This window comes from Muntiacus reevesi, chromosome 18 (genome assembly GCF_963930625.1).
Source record: "Muntiacus reevesi chromosome 18, mMunRee1.1, whole genome shotgun sequence".
NCBI classification, from domain to species: domain Eukaryota; kingdom Metazoa; phylum Chordata; class Mammalia; order Artiodactyla; family Cervidae; genus Muntiacus; species Muntiacus reevesi.
Genome location: NC_089266.1, coordinates 34,120,823 through 34,139,777, shown reverse-complemented (window position 1 = coordinate 34,139,777; position 18,955 = coordinate 34,120,823). Strand labels below are relative to the sequence as shown.

Sequence of the window (18,955 nt, the reverse complement as noted above, 5' to 3'; positions counted from 1 at the left end):
GGAGGGAAGACAGACATGAAGCAAACCATTTCAATGAAATCTCTTTTAGAGGAATCTTACGGTACAGGTGGGAGCTCACAGCAGGAGATGCGGCCCAGACTCTCAGGATCAGGGGAAGATTCCCCAGATTAACTGAGACATGAGGATTGAGCAGCAGCTGGTTACAAGAGTGGGGAGGGAGCGAAGCTAAAGATACTTGCAAAGCCTCAGGGGCGAGCAGTAAAGCGAGTTAAGGAACTGAACAAAGATGAGTCTGTCTGGAACATTAAAACAGGACAGGCACGGTTAAGGGCCTAACAGAGCATGTCAAGGAATCTGCAATTTATAAACCACCTGAAGGGGGTTATATGAGAGCAAGACATGATCACTCCAGCTGCAGAGAAGGAAGACAAGAGAGGATGTGAGAAAGCCCATAAGCCAGAAGGTAGAGTCTGGGGCACTGCTGTGGTGGGGCCTGGGTTAGAGACCTATCTCAGGCTCCAGGAAAGACCTTCCTGTGTGAGTAGCCTACTAGAAGTACCAGCCACTATGGGTACTTTGCATGCTCCAGACAGAAACAGTGATGTCAGGACTAGGGTGGTGGTGGGTAGAATCACCAGGAACTGGATGTGAAGGAAAGATAGGGGAGTTGATGATGAAGTGCAGATTCTTTGCTTGGACCACTGGGTAGGCAATAACTTCATTAACTATAGAGGAAGATGGTGCATGCATGGAAGGAAAATGATGTGCTTTGCTTAGGACTGTTGAGTTTGAGGTGTCGGGGTGACACATGTTTCCACTGCAGGGGGCGTGGGTTTGACCCCTGGTTAGGGAACTAAGATCCTGCATGCCACATGGGTGGCAGAGCCAAAACAACAACAACAAAAAGAGATCTGGGATGGAGATGGAGATGAAGGTTTGGGAGGCACTGGTCTATGTATGGGGAAGGTTATTTGGGAGGAGTGAGGAGAGCCTGGGAACATTGAAGGGACTGGCAGAAAAAGGAGGCTGAGAAGGAATGGCATCACTAACCTCACAGCCTAACCAACTGGCTTCCCACTGCCCATGTCACTGGAGCATCCTGGGATGCCCCTGGGAAGGTATCCAGGCCAACAGAAGGGACTAGGGAATCACTCTATTCTCCTTACCACTGAGTACTCTCTGCTGACCCTGTTTTCACAGCAAGGCAAACTCCTCTCTCTCCTAGATCCTTTCCCTAAGTAGTACAGACAGCCCTCTCGACTCCCAAATACGACATCTGGGGAAGGTGACAAGGAAATGGCTTGGCAAAACAAAGCAGACGAAAAGGTTAAATTATATGCCAATTTGGAACTTCCTTGATGGTCCAGTGGCTTAAGACTCCACACTCCCAACACAGGGGGCCGGGGTTTGATCCCTGGTCAGGGAACTAGATCCTGCTTGCTGCAACTAAAGAGCCCATGTGCTGAAACAAAGATCAAAGATCCTGAGTGTTGCAGCTAAATATTTTTTTAAAAATTATAATAAAAACATTATTATGAGCAGGGCTCCATGGGCTTCACCAAACTGTCAAAGAGGTGCATGGAAGCAAAAACGTTAAAAACCCCTGCTTAGTAGAAATATGCATTGCCCTTACTCTAAAGGGATGCTTGACTTTGGGTGTTGAGCCATTTCTCTGATCTGAGTCCATCACTTCCACCTCTAGATGCCCCCAAAGGTGATGGGGTGGAGGCTTGGGGACACCTGAGCCCAAAATAAAAAGCTGCATCAAATGCATGCAGAGCACTGGAAGAAGGAATGTCCCAGGGATAGAGAATCAATCAGTTGCAGGCCTACTTCAACAGGTGAGCCAGGAGCTGGACATATGTTCACACTCTCTTGAGAAAAGTGGCCTAATGAGCTCTCTCCCATGATATGGGTCATCCTAGTCACAGTCAGATGGACAAAGAGAGCTTATCTGTATCTGGGTATTGGCCTGGGAAATGGCCAGGCAGGACAGCTGGCCAAAGAGGTACTTTCAAATTGGATGGCAAAAAACTGACCTAATTAGATCCAGCCTCTTGGGAAGTTTGAACTTGAACATGTAGAAAGAATCAGCTGTTGGGGAGCCCATTAGTGACAGACGAAAAAAGGTGAAGGGTAAGGGAGAGTCAAGAGCAGGAACTTGCCAAGTTGGGGCTTCCTTCCCACCCACTCCCAGAGGACATCCAGCCCTGCACCTCGGTCACTTCCTGGAGGACTTCTTCCCACCATCTGGAAGAGCCCACCTAACCCGTGCCCCCAGAGCTCCAGAACTGTGGAGGGCCAGGCCTCCCCAGCATGTCATAGCAGAGCATGACACCTGACATGCCAGAGACCCAAAGCAAGGAAGTTGGGGGTGTTTTCCTCAATCTCCGTAGTCTAGTCTCACCTCTTCCTGAACCACGAATAGGCCCTCACCCCTTGTGCCTGGTGACGGGGTCCTGTTAACTTCTGTGTCCCTGCAGGCCCCTTTCCAAGACTCCCTATCTGCTTGACTGCTCGCAAAGCAACCAGAGCCAGTATTGCCTCTGGCAGGGAGGACACGGCAGAGGGCAAGCCAGTAGAAATGGGGAGGGAGGGACAGAGATGCTGAGGGAGGCAGCAGGGTTGACCCTGTGACTTGGTTTCCTTGGTTCACCTTGTCCAGACTCCTCCACTTCCTCAGGCTTCTATAACAACATCCCTCCTTCTTTCTAATTCCTCATGGATCAAACAGTCCACTCTCTTTGCCTGAAACAGATTCAGATTCAACTATATCCATACTGCCTTTAATCCTAAGAGAGGTCTGATGCTGGCTGTCATAAGTGAGGAATCCATGCTCCTTAGCATGTTCTATAAACAACTTGCACATGACCAACACTCCAGCCTCAAAGCTCCCTGCCACAGCACCCTTGCCAAACTGATGCTCACATTTCCAGGTCTTTGCTCCTGATGCTCACCTTGGCTAGAATAGCCCTAGCATGACCTGGTGAATTCTGAGGCAACTTTTAAGACTCAAGGTGGCGCTTCCCTGGTGGTCCAGTAGTTAAGAATCCACTTGTCAATGCAGGGGACCTGGGTTCGGTTCCTAGTCCCAGAAGATCCCACATGCCTCAGGGCAACTACACTGGTGTGCCACAACTACTAAGCCTGCATTCTAGAGCCCAGGAGCTGCAACTACTGAAGCTCGCACAGCCTAGAGCCTATGTTCAGCAACAAGAAAGCCCGTAGGCAGCAACAAAGACCCAGTACAGCAAAAACCAAACAAATCTTAAAAAAAAAAAAAAAAAAAAAACAAACAAAAAAACTCAAGGGAACTTCCTTGGTGGTCCAGTGGATAAGATTTCAAGTTCCCAATGCAGGGATCCCAGGTTCGATCCTGGATCTGGGAATTGTCAACAGATTCCACATGCCACAACTAAAGATCCTACATGCCACAACTGAGACCCAGCACTGCCAAAAAAATAAGTAAAAGTTAAAAAAAAAAAAAAAGGCTCAAAGTGTGCTCCACTGTTCTTTGTAAATTCCAGGTGGGGTAAGGGTTGGGTCCTAAATAGCCTATGTATATCCAGCCCTTTGCTTAAGGCCTGGTAAGATGAGGGATCAAAGAATATGTGCCCCTTGGCCTCGGTGTAACAAAATTATTAGGGTCCAGAAGTATGATGGCACTTGGAACCCAGTGGGTGGGTTGGCCTCAGGATGAGAATATTCTAGCTCAGTTTTTGGATGGCAAGTAAATGACATCTAGAGCCCCTGAGGGTGGTCCCCTGGGTCCCAAAATTCACCCTATTGGGTTTATTCAATCACTCAACAATACATGTCTGTTATGCTCTAAACACTCTGCCAGGTGCTGGGGCTCAAAGATGAATGAAGCAATTAGCTTCAGGATAGCTTCAGGATACACCTGAGCTGAAATTTTAAGCCCACTCTAAAAATCTATAAAAGAAAAACAACAGAGTTTATTCCACACTGCCGTCCAGGTGTGTCTGTGTGTGAGGGGTGGGGACCGCCTCCTTCCCACCCCTCCATCCCCTCGCCTCACCTCAGCTCCCAAGGAAAGATTTGAGAGGATTAGATATATAATCCCCAGGTTGGGTCTTGCTTTCAGGAAGGCGTGAGGCATGAATCCTAACCCGGTCTCCCAACACCTGGCCCCATTGTTTCCCTAATTCCCTGCATCCGGGAATTAGCGATCTGGTTGACAGTCCGTTCCCTGTCAAGAGGCCCCGAGAGTAATATGGGGAGACCCTGAAACTATCCCTCCTCCACACACTTCAGGAGACCCCACAAAGACGTCGGTCCTTTGGATGAGTAACGGCCCCTAAGGAGATTCTCAAGCGACATTCTCAGAAAGTGCGACCCCTTTAAAACGAGGAGGCCGGGCGCGGGCTAGTGACCAAGTGGGCGTCACAAGTTCTAAACCGAGGTCTTACCTCCTAGTGGACCCTGCGGTCCCGCCCAGTGCCCTCCTGAGAGCCTGGCTTCCGGGAGCTGCTCCGCTGGGGCAACGCCCCCAAGGCGCGGGCGCCAATTGGCCAGAGCGACCGCGGGGCGGGGCCAAATCTTAAAGAGTCGGAAACCAAGGGCGACCTGGAGGTGGCCACGGCTGCAGAGAAACGCAGGGAAGTGATGGCACGTGGCCCCATGTGGGTTTCTTTTAAATCTTTAATGCCTATACTCTAGTCTCAGGCCCATGGAGCCCACGCGAGACTATCCACTGTTCGGGGGCGCCTTCTCCGCCACTCTCCCTCCGGGGGCCATTGACGTAAGGTGAGACGGCCCAGGCACCAAAGGAATTTGACTAGGTGGGTTGCGGGAAGAAACCGGGGTCAACCAGGGTCTACCTCGCCTCTCTCCAGCGACCTCCGACCGGTCCCGGACAATCAAGAAGTTTTCTGCCATCGCGTGACAGACCAGAGCCTGATAATCGAACTTCTAGAGCTGCAGGCCCACGTGCAGGGCGAGGAGGCTGCCCGGTGAGGGAGGCGGGCCCGCGGCTGGCCAATGGGAGGACCTGAGCCGAAGGAGTGGGCGGGCCTGTGGCTGGACGGTTAATCAGGGCAATGAGAACTCCAAGGGCAACGTGTTATCATTGGAAGGGAGAGAAGCTTAGGATTTAAGAGATGGTTGAAAGGGGCAGTAACAAGTGCCCCTCCCTGACCCTGCTCCCTCAACTCCAGGTACCATTTTGAAGATGTTGGCGGGGTGCAAGAGGCTAGGGCTGTGCAAGTGGAGACTGTGCAGCCCCTCGTTTTGGAGAACCTGGCCCTGAGGGGCTGCTGTCAAGAAGCCTGGCTCCTCTCTGGCCAACAGCAGGTAGCTAAAGAAAATCAGCAGGTGAGGGTCAAAGAAGTATGAGACGTCCTGGAGGGGTGAAGGGGGTGGCGCTGGGGAATCAGGTAAGCATCCAGACTCTGATCTCTTTAGGTAGCCAAGTATGTGACACTGCATCAGGCCTTGCTGCGGCTGCCCCAGTACCAGACTGATCTCCTGCTCACCTTCAATCAACCCCCGTAAGGACAGAAAGGGCACGTGGATAATGATTGGGTCCCCAGGGGAATTAGGCTTGGAGGGGCAGAGTAGGGAGACTGGCTGGTGGGGGTCTCCAAGGAAGTGGGAGTCGGCCACGAAGTTGGGGTCACAAATAACCAGGTCTTCTGGGAAAATGGGAGCTTCGAGGCCTAGATGATGTTCTCTATCTGTTCCCCACCCCAAGCCCTGAGAATAGGTCATCTCTTGGCCCGGAAAATCTGTCAATTCTGCCCTGGAGCCTGGGTGACTTTGAACAGCTTGTGACCAGTCTGACCCTTCATGATCCCAACATCTTTGGTCCCCAGTAAGGATGCTGAAATGCTGCATAATGCTTCTGAAGACCTGGGGCTTCTGTTCTGCAAGGGGAACAAAGGGTTGGATATATTCCCCTAATTCCTTTCCAGTGCATAAACACAAGACACCTCCTCTCTGCAGAAATAAACTTGCTTTATAACCAATATAATCTCTGTGCCTTTGAAATCTAACAGAACACCTGGGTCCCTCCAATTCCCTTTGGTCTTGGACGGGTGGAGTTAAAATTATACATGGTATCAGAAGGAACCGAAGGCCAGGAGTGGAGAAAGGGAGGAAACACACTTTGGAGTGACAGGTTCAGCCCTGAGAGAGCGGTGTGAAATGTGCAGGAGTATAGGCAGGGAAGGTTTAAAGCAACACCCAAGAAAGGGAAGGAAAGTATCCCTTGTAGTGATTCAATCCTGAGAAATCAGATGGGGAGTGGTGTTGGCGGTCCTCCTCTGATGGATGAAAGGCCATCTGGTCAGAAGTCTCCCGGTTATAAAAATGGAGTCAGAAGAGTCCAAGGAGTGCTGATTTGCTGGAGTGGGGAAGAGCGGCTGTCGTTATTTGGTGTACGTGTAGTAGACCGTGCGTAGCTGGTCCCAGAAGAAGAGGGAAAGGATGGTGTGGGGGCCAAGGCGGAAGTAGGAGGCACCTATTCCCTTGTACATGCCAAAAATGCCCTCTGTCCGAGCCGTCTGCAGCAGAGCGTCCAGTAACCCCAGGTACATGAGGCCCTGAGAGGTGGGAGAGGAAGAGCAGAGGGAAGGAGTTTGTCAGAGCCCACCAGGAGCCTCACCTCAGCACGCTGCATTTTAGGGTTCCGACCTGTACCCACAATCTGCTTTCCCCCATCCCCCAGCTTTCCCTGCCCGCACCCCAGGACACTCCCTTACCTTGCCCTGAGCATCTGTGGGCTGGTTGTACAGCCTTGTGCTGACCACGTCAAAGGGTGTCATGGCCAGGACCACCACGATGCCACTCACCATGGCGGCCGCCAGAGCCACCTTCCAGCTCTGGGGTGGAAATATCTAATGGGGGAGGAAGGGAGAGCTCTGTCAGCCAATCGTTCAACCCCACGGAAAGGCCAGGCCCTGCACTGGGGATACAGGAGAGAGCCAGTAACTCAGGGAGCTTCCACTCCACGAGTGATAACACAAAGGAGGAAGAGCGCAAGGCACTGGGGACTCAGGCACACCTGGGTAGAAGGTTAGAGAGACAGTGACCCTCCCCCAAGACTACCTGCTACCCCCTCACATTGAATGTCGGCACTGTCCCAATTCAAACTGAGCCCGCTTCAGCTTGCCCCCCACTTGCCCACATTCCCAGGGTGGCCCCACCCCTTTCCCAGGCAGTACCTCCCACTGGGTCATGAGGTCCTTGGTGGAGGAGAAGGTGCACAGCTGGGTGGAGGAACCGACGATAACTCGGGGCAGGCCGCCCAGGGCCCCACGCCACAACCCCACCAGACCATGTTTCTGGCCAATCTTGGTTAGTGCCTGAAACATGCCCTGGTGGGGGCCGGGGGAAAGACCATGGGAGCGGGGTTCAGTCACCCAAGCATCAGGGGCTGCTACCTCCTAACAGTGATAAGGATGGGTCCATCACAGGCACCTCAGTGTCTAGACAACCAGGTCCCTGTAGGCTTCGAGCAGGAATGTGGCCCTCAGTTATTGACCAACCTATCCTTTTCTCCCTCGCCACCCCAGAACTGGGCAGGGTATATGCAAGTGAGGACATTAGCAGGTCAAAAGGATGGGGCAGGAGAAACAGGTGCAGAAGACTAGAGGAACTGGGAACATAGGGGAAAGAGGGTTTGGGTGGATTCCAGGGGTGGAGTAGGGCTGAACTGATGGGCTGGGCAGATATGTGGCTGGGTTGGAGCTGCTGGGTACAGGCAGAAAGCTGGGGGAAGAAGGGAGAGAATGGGCAGGGACTCAAGCTGGGGGTTGGAAAACCCTCACCTGATGATTATACTGGTGCCCCACAGCGATTTCTGTGGCTGCCTGTGCTTGTAGGTGTGTCTTCACCTGGGGAAGAGAGAGTATTACAGCCTATGGCTCAGAGGTCAGCCTCCCACCTCAGAAACCCAAATGCCTGACCCCTTCACACTTTCGTTAGGGTGTTCAGCAATGAATATCCTTCTAATCTGATAATTATTGTTGTTCCTACTTAACAAATTGGTCATGAGACTGCGTCCCTTGGCTCCAATCCCAGGGGATGGATCTCCTAGCACTGCAAAGCACCCCACCCTCTCTACATCCTCCCTCCCTTGGGGTAGGGGTGGGGGGTGGAGAATGGCAACCTTTCCTAAGACTGTTCACGTTAGGTGAGACCTGGTATCCAGACTCTTCATGCCATCTCCTATTCTCAGACTGGCAGATAGGATCTTCAGCCACTACCATGACCAGGCTCCAACATCAGACTCTGGGGCAGGTTGTGAGGGGTCCTCTGCAAAACTTGCTCTCTTGCCTCCAGCTGGCTTTGGAGAGGTCACTGTCCCTGAATCTCATAACCTGGGAGGGAGACCAGATTACCTTTCCTTCTACAGACCTCACTGCCTCACAGTGTCTTTCCAGAAAGAGCACTAAGCAGGGCCTTGTTCTTGTTTAGTCACTCAGTAGTGTCTGATTCTTTCGCTACTCCTCTGTCCATGGGATTTCCCAGGCAAGAATACTGGAGTGGGTTGCCATTTCCCTCTCCAGGGGATCTTCCCAACGCAAGGATCAAATCCACGTCTCCTGCATTGGAGGTGAATTCTTTACCACTGAGCCACCAATGAAGCCAAGCAAGGACTGGACTGGTCCTAGCAATAAGCAGCTGTGTGATCTTGAGCTAGTCATTTCCTTTTCTGGATCTCAGTCTCCTGACCCTTCACCTATACCAGATAACTCAGAGGCAGACTACAGGATGGTAATTCTGTGATGCCCAGGACCTCCCCCGATCCCCAGACTTGCTTAAGTATATTAATCAAACCACTCATCTTCCACTACACAAATCCACTTCCAACCTCAGTGAAGGCCCAGGCACCCACCCTGCACCAAAGGTCTTCCTGGAAGGTCCCAGGCAAGACCCTTCTCCTCACCATGTAAATGGGGCTCCCCAAGTAGGCTCCCATGACCCCAGCCAAGGCCCCAGCTGCTGCACTACGAACAGGGCTGAGTGTGCCTTCAGTCGTGTGCAGGTAGCCCCCAGCTTCCACCAGCCCGTAGGTGCCCAGCCGGATGCCGTTCATCAGAAACTGGTATAAGAGGGCAGGGGCCAGGCCCTTCTGCAGGGCCGCCAGGCCGTCCACCTTGCCGATGGTAATGAAGGCATGAAAGACGTTTCGGTAGTGCCGTTGGTAGGTGCCCGGGGCCCGCAGTTCTCCCTGCAGCTGCATCCTGGTCTTCACCACCTCCAGGGGATTTGTGAACAAACAGGCACCGCAGGCTGCCAGGCCGCTCATCAAGAAGTCCATGGTGGGACAGCAGTAGCAGGAACTGGTCCAGGCGTAAGAAAGTTAAAATTAACTTTAGAAATGGGGTCAGAATATCCTGGGGAGAGCCTCAGTTCCAGGGGTCCGGGCTGCAGGAGGTAGAAATTTAGAGGTCTGGAATCTATAGAGTGTCAGGGTCAGATGTCAAGAGGTCAAGGGTTAGCTGGAATTTGGGAGTCAGGAGATGGTAAAGAGAGAAATACGAGTTTAGGAGAGTCTGGTGAGAAGGCTATGACAGAGACTTGTTAATTAAGGGATTTGAGGTCAAGAAGGGGCAGAAGTCAAGAGGACAGCAGGTGGGATGCTTAGGATGACCAGACACGGGGGTCGGGAGTAGGTGAGGGGAAAGCGGAGTTGGGAGACGGGTCCGGGGGAGGAAGCGGAAAGAAAATCAGCAGGTGAAGGAGGAAGAGGATCAGGAGTAGATCCGGTGGCGTCCCGGGACAGCAGCGAGGTCTGAATCGGGGGGAAGGAAGTCAAGACTCAGCAGAGGATGAGCGCCCCCAGGCATCTGCCGGAGCCCGCAGCAGCTTCACCCCGGGTAGCCTACGGAGGCCTGGCCACCACACTCCGATCACTGGAGAGCAGCGCCCAATGAGAAGCCTTGGAGAGGCGTAGTCGAGAGCCGCAGCCAATCAACGCCGAGCCGGCTCGACGGCCAATGGGAGGTGCTCCAGGCGACCCGGCCCCCGGAATCTGCTGAGAAGCGGTTGGAGTTAACTCTCCACACCCCGGCACCGGTACCTGGGCTGTCGACTCGGAGTGCTGGGAGGGGTCCCCCGGGAGCGGAGTTTTTTTTAATCACTGGTAGGGAGGAGGAGAGGTTGAACCCTGGGTCCCTGGACGGGCGCAGAGGCCGAGTGCGGAGACGGCAGTTCATCGGCCTGTTTGGGGCTGCTCCTTTTGAGAACCGAGGGCTCCCCTTCTTCTTCTATCCCGGGTCGTCGCCGGGTGAGGTTGCCAAACTGTAGATCCACTCCTCGGATCGACATCAGGAGAGCTCGCCCCTGCACTGAACAGATATCCTTAGACTGAGTAAAATATTTGCATAATAGGTTCCAGGGCGGGGATGTGGTGCCTGCGGGTGCAGGGGAAGGGGTCCTGAAGAATCGCAGGGAACGTAGTCACATCCTTATGCTCTTTTGATCCTCACAGTAACCCAGAGAAGGGCAGGCAGGCTGAGTAGGGTGGGATTTTGATCCCTGGGCCTAGGTTATACAAGGCCAGCAAGAGGTGGAAGAGGTCCTGAGACTCTGGACTCCTGTCCTTTTTCATGAGCCTGGTAATGGTTAATTATGCAAGGACTTCTGAGAAAAGAAGGGGAAGGCTTGGAGAAAGATGGCAGGAGAACAAGGGATGTCTTCTGGGGTGGGAGGAGTTAGGGGGCACAACTGACCCAGAGAATCTTTTGAGGTCCAGTTTGGGTCTTCCTGATTACCAGCTGGATGGCCTTAGGCAAGTTTCTTAACATCTCAGAGCTTTATCTGTAAAATGGGAATGATAATTATGTATTGTGTAAGCCTGAGTGAAAGTGTTTGATTTTCTCTAGGTGCTCAATTAGTCTTCTTGTGCCCTTGCATATCCTGTTCCCATGGCACCCCTTATCCTGGTAACCTCCAAATCACTCTTCAACTTCAGCATCTCTCCTGATCCTTAAAGCTTTTTAGCCACTTCCATCCTGCTTTGTTCCTCAAGTAAATGAGAAACCTTTATTTCTGATTTGATTAGCAATTGTTTACTCTGACTCCTCTACAATGGGAGTTCTTGGACACTCCTAGGGCTGGGGAGCTGAGTCTGAATATTTTCTCTCCAGCTTACTGCTAAATCACTGAGATTTTGAATTAGGTAGGAGGCATGGAGCAGATAACACGGCTTCTCAAGAGAGGCTCTGAAAAGGTCCCCTGAAAATGTCCAAGGAATGCTCCGCAAATGCCTCCACCTGCTGGCTGGGATTATCACCTGAAAAACTGGATTCATCTCAGTGAGTGTCGAGTCAAAAGACACAACCAAGCCAAAGAGTGAGAAAGGAAGATTTGTAAGTAAGGAGAATACCGGCGATGTTTCCTGAACAGCAAAATTAGGGAAGTTTGAAGCTAACGGTATGTGCATATTCATGAAGAGGTTTGGCTGGGGTTTGCTTATTCATGACGGGGCTTGAGCAGAAGAGAATCCAGCACAGAATAGGGGCAAAAGTCTAAACTTTCGTTGATTGAAATCACAAATTACAGAAGAAGGTTAAAATCATCATTCCTTAGGTTCCCACCCATCTGCAGGTTTTAGCCAGAAGTTGCCATTCCCCACCTGTGTGGGGGACCTTTGTTCCCCTAGAACAACTCAAAGATCGGATTGTTATGTATATCCCTTGAGGAGGACCTCAGTTCAGTTCAGTCGCTCACCTCAGTCATGTCAGACTCTTTGTGACCCCATGGACTGCAGCTCACCAGGCTTCTCTGTCCATCACCAACTCCCAGAGCTTGCTCAAACTCATATCCATCGAGTCAGTGGTGCCATCCAACCATCTCATCCTCTGTTGTCCCCTTTTCCTCCTGCCTTCTATCTTTCCCAGCATCAGGGTCTTTTTCAGTGAGTCAGTTCTTTGCATCAGGTGGCCAAAGTATTGGAGCTTCAGCTTCAGCATCAGTCCTTCCAATGAATATTTGGGACTGATTTCCTTTAGGATTGACTGGTTTGATCTCCTTGTGGTCCAAGGGGCTCTCAGAAGTCTTTTCCAACACCACAGTTCAAAAGAGGAGGACCCAGGACTCTTTTTTTTATCACTGAACTGTTGCTTCTAAAGGCTTTTACTTTGTTCTTGCATTCTTTTGTTCCTCTAAGATTTTAATTACTGAGATCTGTTCTAGGGTAAACATTGTAGCCAGGCTTGGATCACAAAATGGCTTCTCTTGTCAAGAAAGCCATATGGGGTCCTCTCTCTCCGGGACCCCTACCCTATCTGCTGTAGGATGAGAGCTCATCATTGTTTTTATTTTTGAGTTTGTAGCAGTGGTTCTCAAAGTACCAGTCCTTGGAACAACAGCAGCAGCACCTGGGGAGTTCATGTGTGTGTGTGTGATGTCACGTCCAACTCTGCGACCCCATGGACTATACGTAGCCCACCAGGTTCCTCTGTCCATGGAATTCTCCAGGCAAGAATACTGGAGTGGGTTGCCATTTCTAGGGGATCTAGGGGATCTTTCTGGCCCAGGAATAAAACCCGCATGTCCTATGTTTCCTTCAGGCAGATTCTTTACCCCTGAGCCACCAGGGAAGCCCCTGGGGACTAGGGCAGATTCCCTAGTCCCACACTAGATCTCTGGCACTGAAGATGGGGCCTGATGAGAGGCTTAACAAAACCCGCTAAGATATTTTGATACGTGCTAAAGTTTTAGAACTACTGGCTGAAGCCTTTCATTTTTAATATCCAGACATCCTACAGATAGACAACTTTTTTTTTTTAGGAGGCTGAAGCTGTGTTTTAATAAATTATTTTGTAATGAAAGTACTCCTACTCTGGTGTGTTGCCTCTGGTAAGAGTCCTAGTGAGTCCCCCCAAAGTTTCAGTTGCTGTGGGATTGGTTGTCAGTACTTAAACACACAGTGAGGTTATTTTTTCCCTGACACTGTTGGGCCATAGGTGAAGATTTTTTAATAACTGCTGTGCTGGGTCTTATCCCTGAGTAGGGATGGAGCCTGGATCCTCTACATAGGGAGCAGGAGTTTTAACCTCTGGAACACCAGGGAAGCCCCAGGATGACTGATGTGGTTGGACCTGAGACACTTGAGTTGGTTTACATCCCTCCAGTGGTAGGTCGTTGGGTTTTCCACTGAAAACCAAGAACTATTAGACTTGATGCTACTACCACCTTTGGGTGTGAGGCTGGGGAATTTAGCCTAAGAAACAGGGTGGTAGGAAAAGCCTGGACTCCAGTCCTGTTGTCTTTGTGCCAACATTAAATACACAGATAAAGCCCCATGAGGCTTCACTAATCTTCTGAAAGTGAAAGTGTCCGACTCTTTGCAACCCAGTGGACTGTAGCCTGCCAGGCTCATGGGATTCTCCAGGCAAGAATACTGGAGTGGGTTGCCATTTCCATCTCCAGACAGATAGATAACTTTTAAAGTGTTATTATTTTTAAAACAATCTTAATTTTTAGAACAGTTTTAGGTTTATAGAAAAATTATAAAGACGCTATGAGAGTTCCCACATCCAATTTCTTCAGTTCAGTTCAGTTGCTCAGTCATGTCCGACTCTCTGCGACCCCATGGACTGCAGCACGTCAGGCCCCCCTGTTCATTACCAACTCCCTGAATTTACTCAAACTCATGTCCATCGAGTCAGTGGTGCCATCCAACCATCTCATCTTCTGTTGTCCCCTTCTCCTCCTGCCTTCAATCTTTCCCAGAATCAGGCTCTTTTCAAATGAGTCAGTTCATCACATCAGGTAGCCAAAGTATTGGAGTTTCAACTTCAGCATCAGTCCTTCCCATGAATATTCAGGACTGATTTCCTTTAGGATGGGCTGGTTGGATCTCCTTGCTGTCCAAGGGTCTCTCAAGAGTCTTCTCCACACCACAGTTCAAAAGCATCAGCTCTTTGGCACTCAGCTTTCTTTATAGTCCAACTCTCACATCCATACACAACTACTGGAAAAACCATTTCCTTCATTATTAATATCTTACATTAATATTGATGGGGATAGAATAGGATAGTCATACAGTTAGTTGTAGAAGTCCCAGTAGGGGACTATAGATAGAGAAGGAAACCTAGAAAACTTTGGGAGACCACTGTAAGTTAATGATCACTCAAGAAAGTTATTGGAATATTGTTCAATGAAGTAGGCTTACTTAACTATTTATAAAACCATAAACAAAACCACAAAGCCAGTAGATGGGAGAAAAATGTCACCACCCTTCTCCTAATGCAATAATCCTAGTTTGACCTCAGAGGGTCAGACACTTTCCTGCCTAATATGAAAGAGGAGCTAGTGATGCATGTCTGCATCTATGTCTTCTTGAAGAAGGCAGTCTTTCCCCCTCCCCCTTTCAATCCCTGGGGCAGAGTTTCCCAGCTGCCCAGAAGCATCTCTTACAATAAATCTACTTGCCTACCACTTTGCCTCTCCCTGAATTTCCTCTGCACTGAGACACAAAGAACCTGAACCTCAGTGAGTCCAGACATCAGGTGAGTGATTCTAATTAAAACATTGTGGGTTCAAGTCCCAGACTTGGTTCTGGCTGGGTCTGAGTCCCAATCTGAGGTAAACGGTTTCAATATGATGTATTGATATTGTTACAATTAATGAACAAATATTAATGCATTATTGACATCCATACTTTTTCAGATTTCCTTCTTTTTTTTATGAAGTTTTTTTTCTCTTTCAGGATTCCATCCAGGAATTGCATTCACTTGTGGTATCTCCTCAGGCTCCTCTTGGCTGTCATGGTTTCTCTGACTCGCCTGGTTTTTTATGACCTGGGCAGTTTTGAGAAGTACTTGTTTGGTATTTTGTAGAATGTCCTTCTACTGTTTTTTTTTTTTTTTTCTTTTCTCATGACTGGAGTGAGGTTGTGAGTTTTGGGGAGGCAGACCACACAGGCAACTGTCATTCATCACATTATGTCAAAGGTGCTACTGAATACATACTGTCTGTCAAAATGACATTACTGTTGATATTGACCTTAATCACCAGGCTGAAGTAGTGTCTGTCAGGTTTCTCTGTAGAAAATTTATTAGAATTTTTTCCTCCTTTCCACCGTGCATTCTTTGGAAGGAAATCACTACGTACAGCCCACATTTAAGGAATGAAAAGTTAGACTCTACTTCCTTGAGGGAGAAAAATCTATATAAATTATTTGGAATTCCACATGGGAGATTTGTTTGCCCCATTTATTTATTTATTCAACCACTTATTTCTATCAGTATGGAATCATGGATATTTATTTTATACTTTGAGTTATAATCCAATATACTTTATTTTGTTGTTTATAATGTTCTAACTTTGGCCTTTGAGAACTCTTTTACTAGATTTCTATGTTTTCTTTATTTTTTTGGCCACACTGCCCGACTGTGGGATATTAGTTCCCTGACCAGGGATTGGCCTGAACCCTCAGCAGTGAGAGTGACAGAGTCCTAACCACTGGATTGCCAGGGAATTCCTGATTTCTATGTTTTCTTGACATATCCTCATCAAATCTTCTTTTAATCAAACTATTTATTTATTTTGTGAGCTGGTCACACCATTCGACTTCTGAGATCTTTCCTCCACCAGGGATCAAACCCTGGCCACAATAGTGGAAGCGCCAAGTCTAACCACTGGATGGTCAGGGAAGTCCCTAACCGTCCAGTGGTTAAGACTTCGCCTTCCAATGCAGAGGATGCTGCATTGATTCCTGGTTGGAGAACTAAGATTCCAGATGCCTGGCAGTCAAAAACATATAACAGAAACAATACTGTAGCAAATTCAAAAAAGACTTTAAAAAAAAAATCTTTAAAAAATTTTGTTTCTTTACTTTTTGGCAATATAAGATGCTCCAGGCTAATTCTGTGTATTTTCTGCCCAAGTCCTAGTGTCAGCTATTTCTCCAAGAAGCCCTAGTTTGTTTTATTGAAGAATAGTATTAGAAACTAAAATCTGAGCACTGGCTATGCTTGATGCCATTACAGTGCCATTACTTCTAGACTCTCTCAGCTGGGAGTGCATGTATTAACTTGTTCTGTAAGTTTTAAGGGTTTTGACAAATGCATTATATCAATAGTATTATACAGAATATTCTCATCACCGCCTCCCCAGCCCCCGCCAAAGAAAATCCTCTGTATTTCACCTGTTCAACATCCCTGGCAACTACTGGTCTGTCTATTGTCTCTGTATTTCTGCCTTTTCCAGAATATTATATAGTTGGAATCATAAAGGAATGTAGCCTCTTCAGACTGGCTTCTTTGACTTAACAGTCTGCATTTGTTTCATCAGTATCTTTTTAAGCCCTGATAACATTTGATTATTGAATAATATTCCATTTTATGAGTGTACCACAGTTTATTTATCCTTTCTTGTGTTGAAGGACATCTTGGTTGCATCCAGTTTTTGGTGATGATGAACAAAGTTGCTATAAATGTTTGTGTGCATTTTTTTTATATATAGACATTTGTTTTCAAATCAGTTGAGTTAATACCTAGGAGTACAATTGCTGAAATGATTGGTAAGCCTATGTTTAGCTTTGTTAAGAAATTGCCAAACATTTTTTTCCCATGTAGGTTATTACAGAGTATTGAGTAGAGTTCCCTGTGCTATACAGTTGTTCTTGTTGATAACCTATGTTATATACAGTATTCTTAATTATAGTTGACATTTTATACATTAGATCCCCAAAACTTTTTCATCTTATAGTTGGCAATTTAAACCCTTGTATGTATTATATTCTTTAGTGAGGTGTCTATTCAGATCTTTTCCCTGTTTTTAATCGGATTGTTTAGCTTTCTGGTTGTTGAGTTTGAGTTATTTGTGTATTTTGGATAACAGTCATTTATCAGATATGTTTTTCGACTATTTACTCCCAGTCTATGACTTGTCTTTTCATTCTCTTAATATTATCTTTTATAGAGCAGAAGGTTTTAATTATAATAAAGTCTAACATCAACTTTTTTCTTTCATGGATCATGTTTTTTGTGTTGTAACTAAAAACTTATTGCCAAACCTAAGGTTGCCTAGATTATCTCCTACATTTTCTTTTAGAAATTCTGTAGTTTAGGTCTATGATTTACACTCAGGTCTAAGATCTTTTTTGAGTGTGAATAATGTAAGGTCTGGGTCATTTTTACATGTGGATATCAGTTGTTACAACAACTTTTGTTGAGAACAGCAGCCTGTCTCCATTGAATTGTCTTTGCTTCTGTTGTCAAAAATCAGTTGAGGGCTTCTCTGGTGGCTCAGTGGTAAATTCTCTTGCCAATGCAGGAGACCTGAGTTCAGTTCCAGATCCAGGAAGATCCCACATGCTGCAGAGCAACTTAGCCCACGCAGCATCACTACTGCACCTATGCTCTAGAGCCTGGGAGCCACAACTACTGAGCCCACATGCCGCCGCAACCACTGAAGCCCGCACACCCGAGTTCCACAACACAAGAAGTCACTGCAAGGAGAAGTCCCCACGTGGCAACTAGAGAGTAGCCCCTGCTCCCTGCAACTAGAGAAAAGCCCAAGTAGCAACAAAGACTCTGCACAGCCAAAAATAAATAAATATATATATATATAAATCATTTAACTCAGGGAAAAAGCCAATATTTTATAACTATAAATGGAATATAATCTATAAAAATTTTTGAATCACTATGTTGTACACCCAAAATTAATAAGGTAAATCAACTATACCTCAATTTTTCAGTTCAATTCAGTTGTACAGTTGTGTCTGACTCTTTTCGACCCCGTGGACTGCAGCACGCCTGGCTTCCCTGTCCAACACCAACTTCTGGAGTTTGCTCAGACTCATGTCCATTGAGTTGGTGATGCCATCCAACCAACTCATCCTCTGTTGTCCCCTTCTCCTGCCTTCAATCTTTCCTAGCATCAGGGTCTTTTCAAATGAATCAGTTCAAAACACCTCAATTTTTAAAAAATTGAAAAAAAAAATTCAGTCAATATTTGTGTTAGCCCATTTCCACTGATCTGTGTGTGTATTTTTTCACCAGTACCACGCTGTGTTGATTATTGCAGACATTTTTTTTTTTTTCCTGAGTGTGAATGGCCTGAGACAAATGTGAGAGGAGTGGAGGGGAAGCACAAAGATGGCCCCAGGTCAGAGAGAAGGGGTGAAACCACAGAGAGAGGAAGGTGGACGGTACAGAAGCCTGGAGGACACCGGGTTGTGACTCTTCTGCATCTCTGCCTGCAGTGGCCTAGATATCAACGGATTCTTACGGCTGCCAGGCCCCACACCTGAAGTGCTCAGACTCCACCTGGTGGCAGGTAAACAGAATCCTCCATCCTCGCCTAGAAAAGAACCTGTAGGGATTCCCAGAGCAGCCCAATCACTCACCACAGGCAGGCTACCTACCCCTACTGGCCTTCTAGACAGAAAAGAAGGCCCAGGTGTTTTGTACTCCATGAAGGATTCCACTGGAGTTCAAGGTCCTGGCCCTACCAGAGGCTAGTGGAACTCAACACTTCTTTCATCATGAGCTCCTCTCCCACTGGAAGGGATTTTTTTTTTTTAAGCCACACTGCATGGTATGCAGAATGGCTCCAACCAGGGATTGAACATGGGTCCTCTGCGTTGAAAGTAGGAACCTTAACCACTGGACCACCAGGAAAGTCCCAGAAGGGATTTTTTTACATAAAGTATGCTTTGGCCCTGCTTGTGTCACGTGCTCATGCCTGAACAAGTCTTGGGAGCTAGGGGAGAGGAAACATGCTGACTGGCTGCTTCTGGTTCATACACTTCCCCAGAGTGTACTGTGTGAACCTAGCATGATGGAAGGGTGGGTCCCTAAAAGGAAACTTGATGCTGGTGACAGAAGAGGGGGAATGGGTGGGGAACTGGTTAAAACTCTTGCTGTCCACTCCCCTACCTGATCAGAAGCCTCAGTGCCTGTTCAGCCCTGTCTGGTTGCCTGCAGAGTGGCCTCTATGTGTTCCTCCTGCCCCACACCCCTCTTTCCATATCAGCTAAGATTCCCTTTCATAGTTCTCCAGATAG

At 48.1% G+C, this 18,955-nt stretch overlaps 2 protein-coding genes across 5 annotated transcripts; one reads left to right on the top strand and one right to left on the bottom strand.

Annotated features, from left to right (window-relative positions):
* The first annotated feature begins 355 nt into the window (after positions 1 to 355).
* On the top strand, positions 356 to 5,953 carry RANGRF (RAN guanine nucleotide release factor). 3 transcript variants are annotated; one of them, XM_065910035.1, is made up of 6 exons: positions 356 to 424; positions 4,642 to 4,728; positions 4,818 to 4,934; positions 5,139 to 5,295; positions 5,386 to 5,471; positions 5,675 to 5,953. In XM_065910035.1, exons 2-6 carry the CDS (start codon positions 4,652 to 4,654, stop codon positions 5,796 to 5,798), a joined length of 561 nt encoding a protein of 186 aa, XP_065766107.1. In that variant the 5' UTR covers positions 356 to 424; positions 4,642 to 4,651; the 3' UTR covers positions 5,799 to 5,953. The 3 variants fall into 3 exon arrangements, with proteins under 3 accessions (XP_065766107.1, XP_065766108.1, XP_065766106.1); XM_065910036.1 differs by lacking the exon at positions 356 to 424 and having other exon boundaries at positions 4,507 to 4,728; positions 5,139 to 5,274; XM_065910034.1 differs by lacking the exon at positions 356 to 424 and having other exon boundaries at positions 4,508 to 4,728.
* SLC25A35 (solute carrier family 25 member 35) lies at positions 5,919 to 10,577 on the bottom strand. Of its 2 annotated transcripts, XM_065910031.1 has the most exons (5): positions 8,873 to 10,564; positions 7,752 to 7,817; positions 7,146 to 7,298; positions 6,684 to 6,818; positions 5,919 to 6,524 (listed from the first exon to the last, which is right to left on the bottom strand). In XM_065910031.1, the coding sequence occupies exons 1-5, from the start codon at positions 9,245 to 9,247 to the stop codon at positions 6,351 to 6,353; spliced, it is 903 nt and encodes a 300-aa protein (XP_065766103.1). In that variant the 5' UTR covers positions 9,248 to 10,564; the 3' UTR covers positions 5,919 to 6,350. The 2 variants fall into 2 exon arrangements, with proteins under 2 accessions (XP_065766103.1, XP_065766104.1); XM_065910032.1 differs by lacking the exon at positions 7,146 to 7,298 and having other exon boundaries at positions 8,873 to 10,577.
* Between the last annotated feature and the right edge of the window lie 8,378 nt (positions 10,578 to 18,955).

Excerpts from the sequence above, each read along its gene's own strand:
- RANGRF (XM_065910035.1), top strand. The coding sequence starts at position 4,652 with ATGGAGCCCACGCGAGACTATCCACTGTTCGGGGGCGCCTTCTCCGCC. Across the intron at positions 4,729-4,817 it reads CCGGGGGCCATTGACGTAAG|CGACCTCCGACCGGTCCCGG; the intron begins GTGAGACGGCCC and ends GCCTCTCTCCAG. Across the intron at positions 5,472-5,674 it reads CTCACCTTCAATCAACCCCC|CCCTGAGAATAGGTCATCTC; the intron begins GTAAGGACAGAA and ends CCCCACCCCAAG.
- SLC25A35 (XM_065910031.1), bottom strand. The coding sequence starts at position 9,247 with ATGGACTTCTTGATGAGCGGCCTGGCAGCCTGCGGTGCCTGTTTGTTC. Across the intron at positions 6,819-7,145 it reads ACCTCATGACCCAGTGGGAG|ATATTTCCACCCCAGAGCTG; the intron begins GTACTGCCTGGG and ends CTCCCCCATTAG. Across the intron at positions 6,525-6,683 it reads CCACAGATGCTCAGGGCAAG|GGCCTCATGTACCTGGGGTT; the intron begins GTAAGGGAGTGT and ends CCCACCTCTCAG.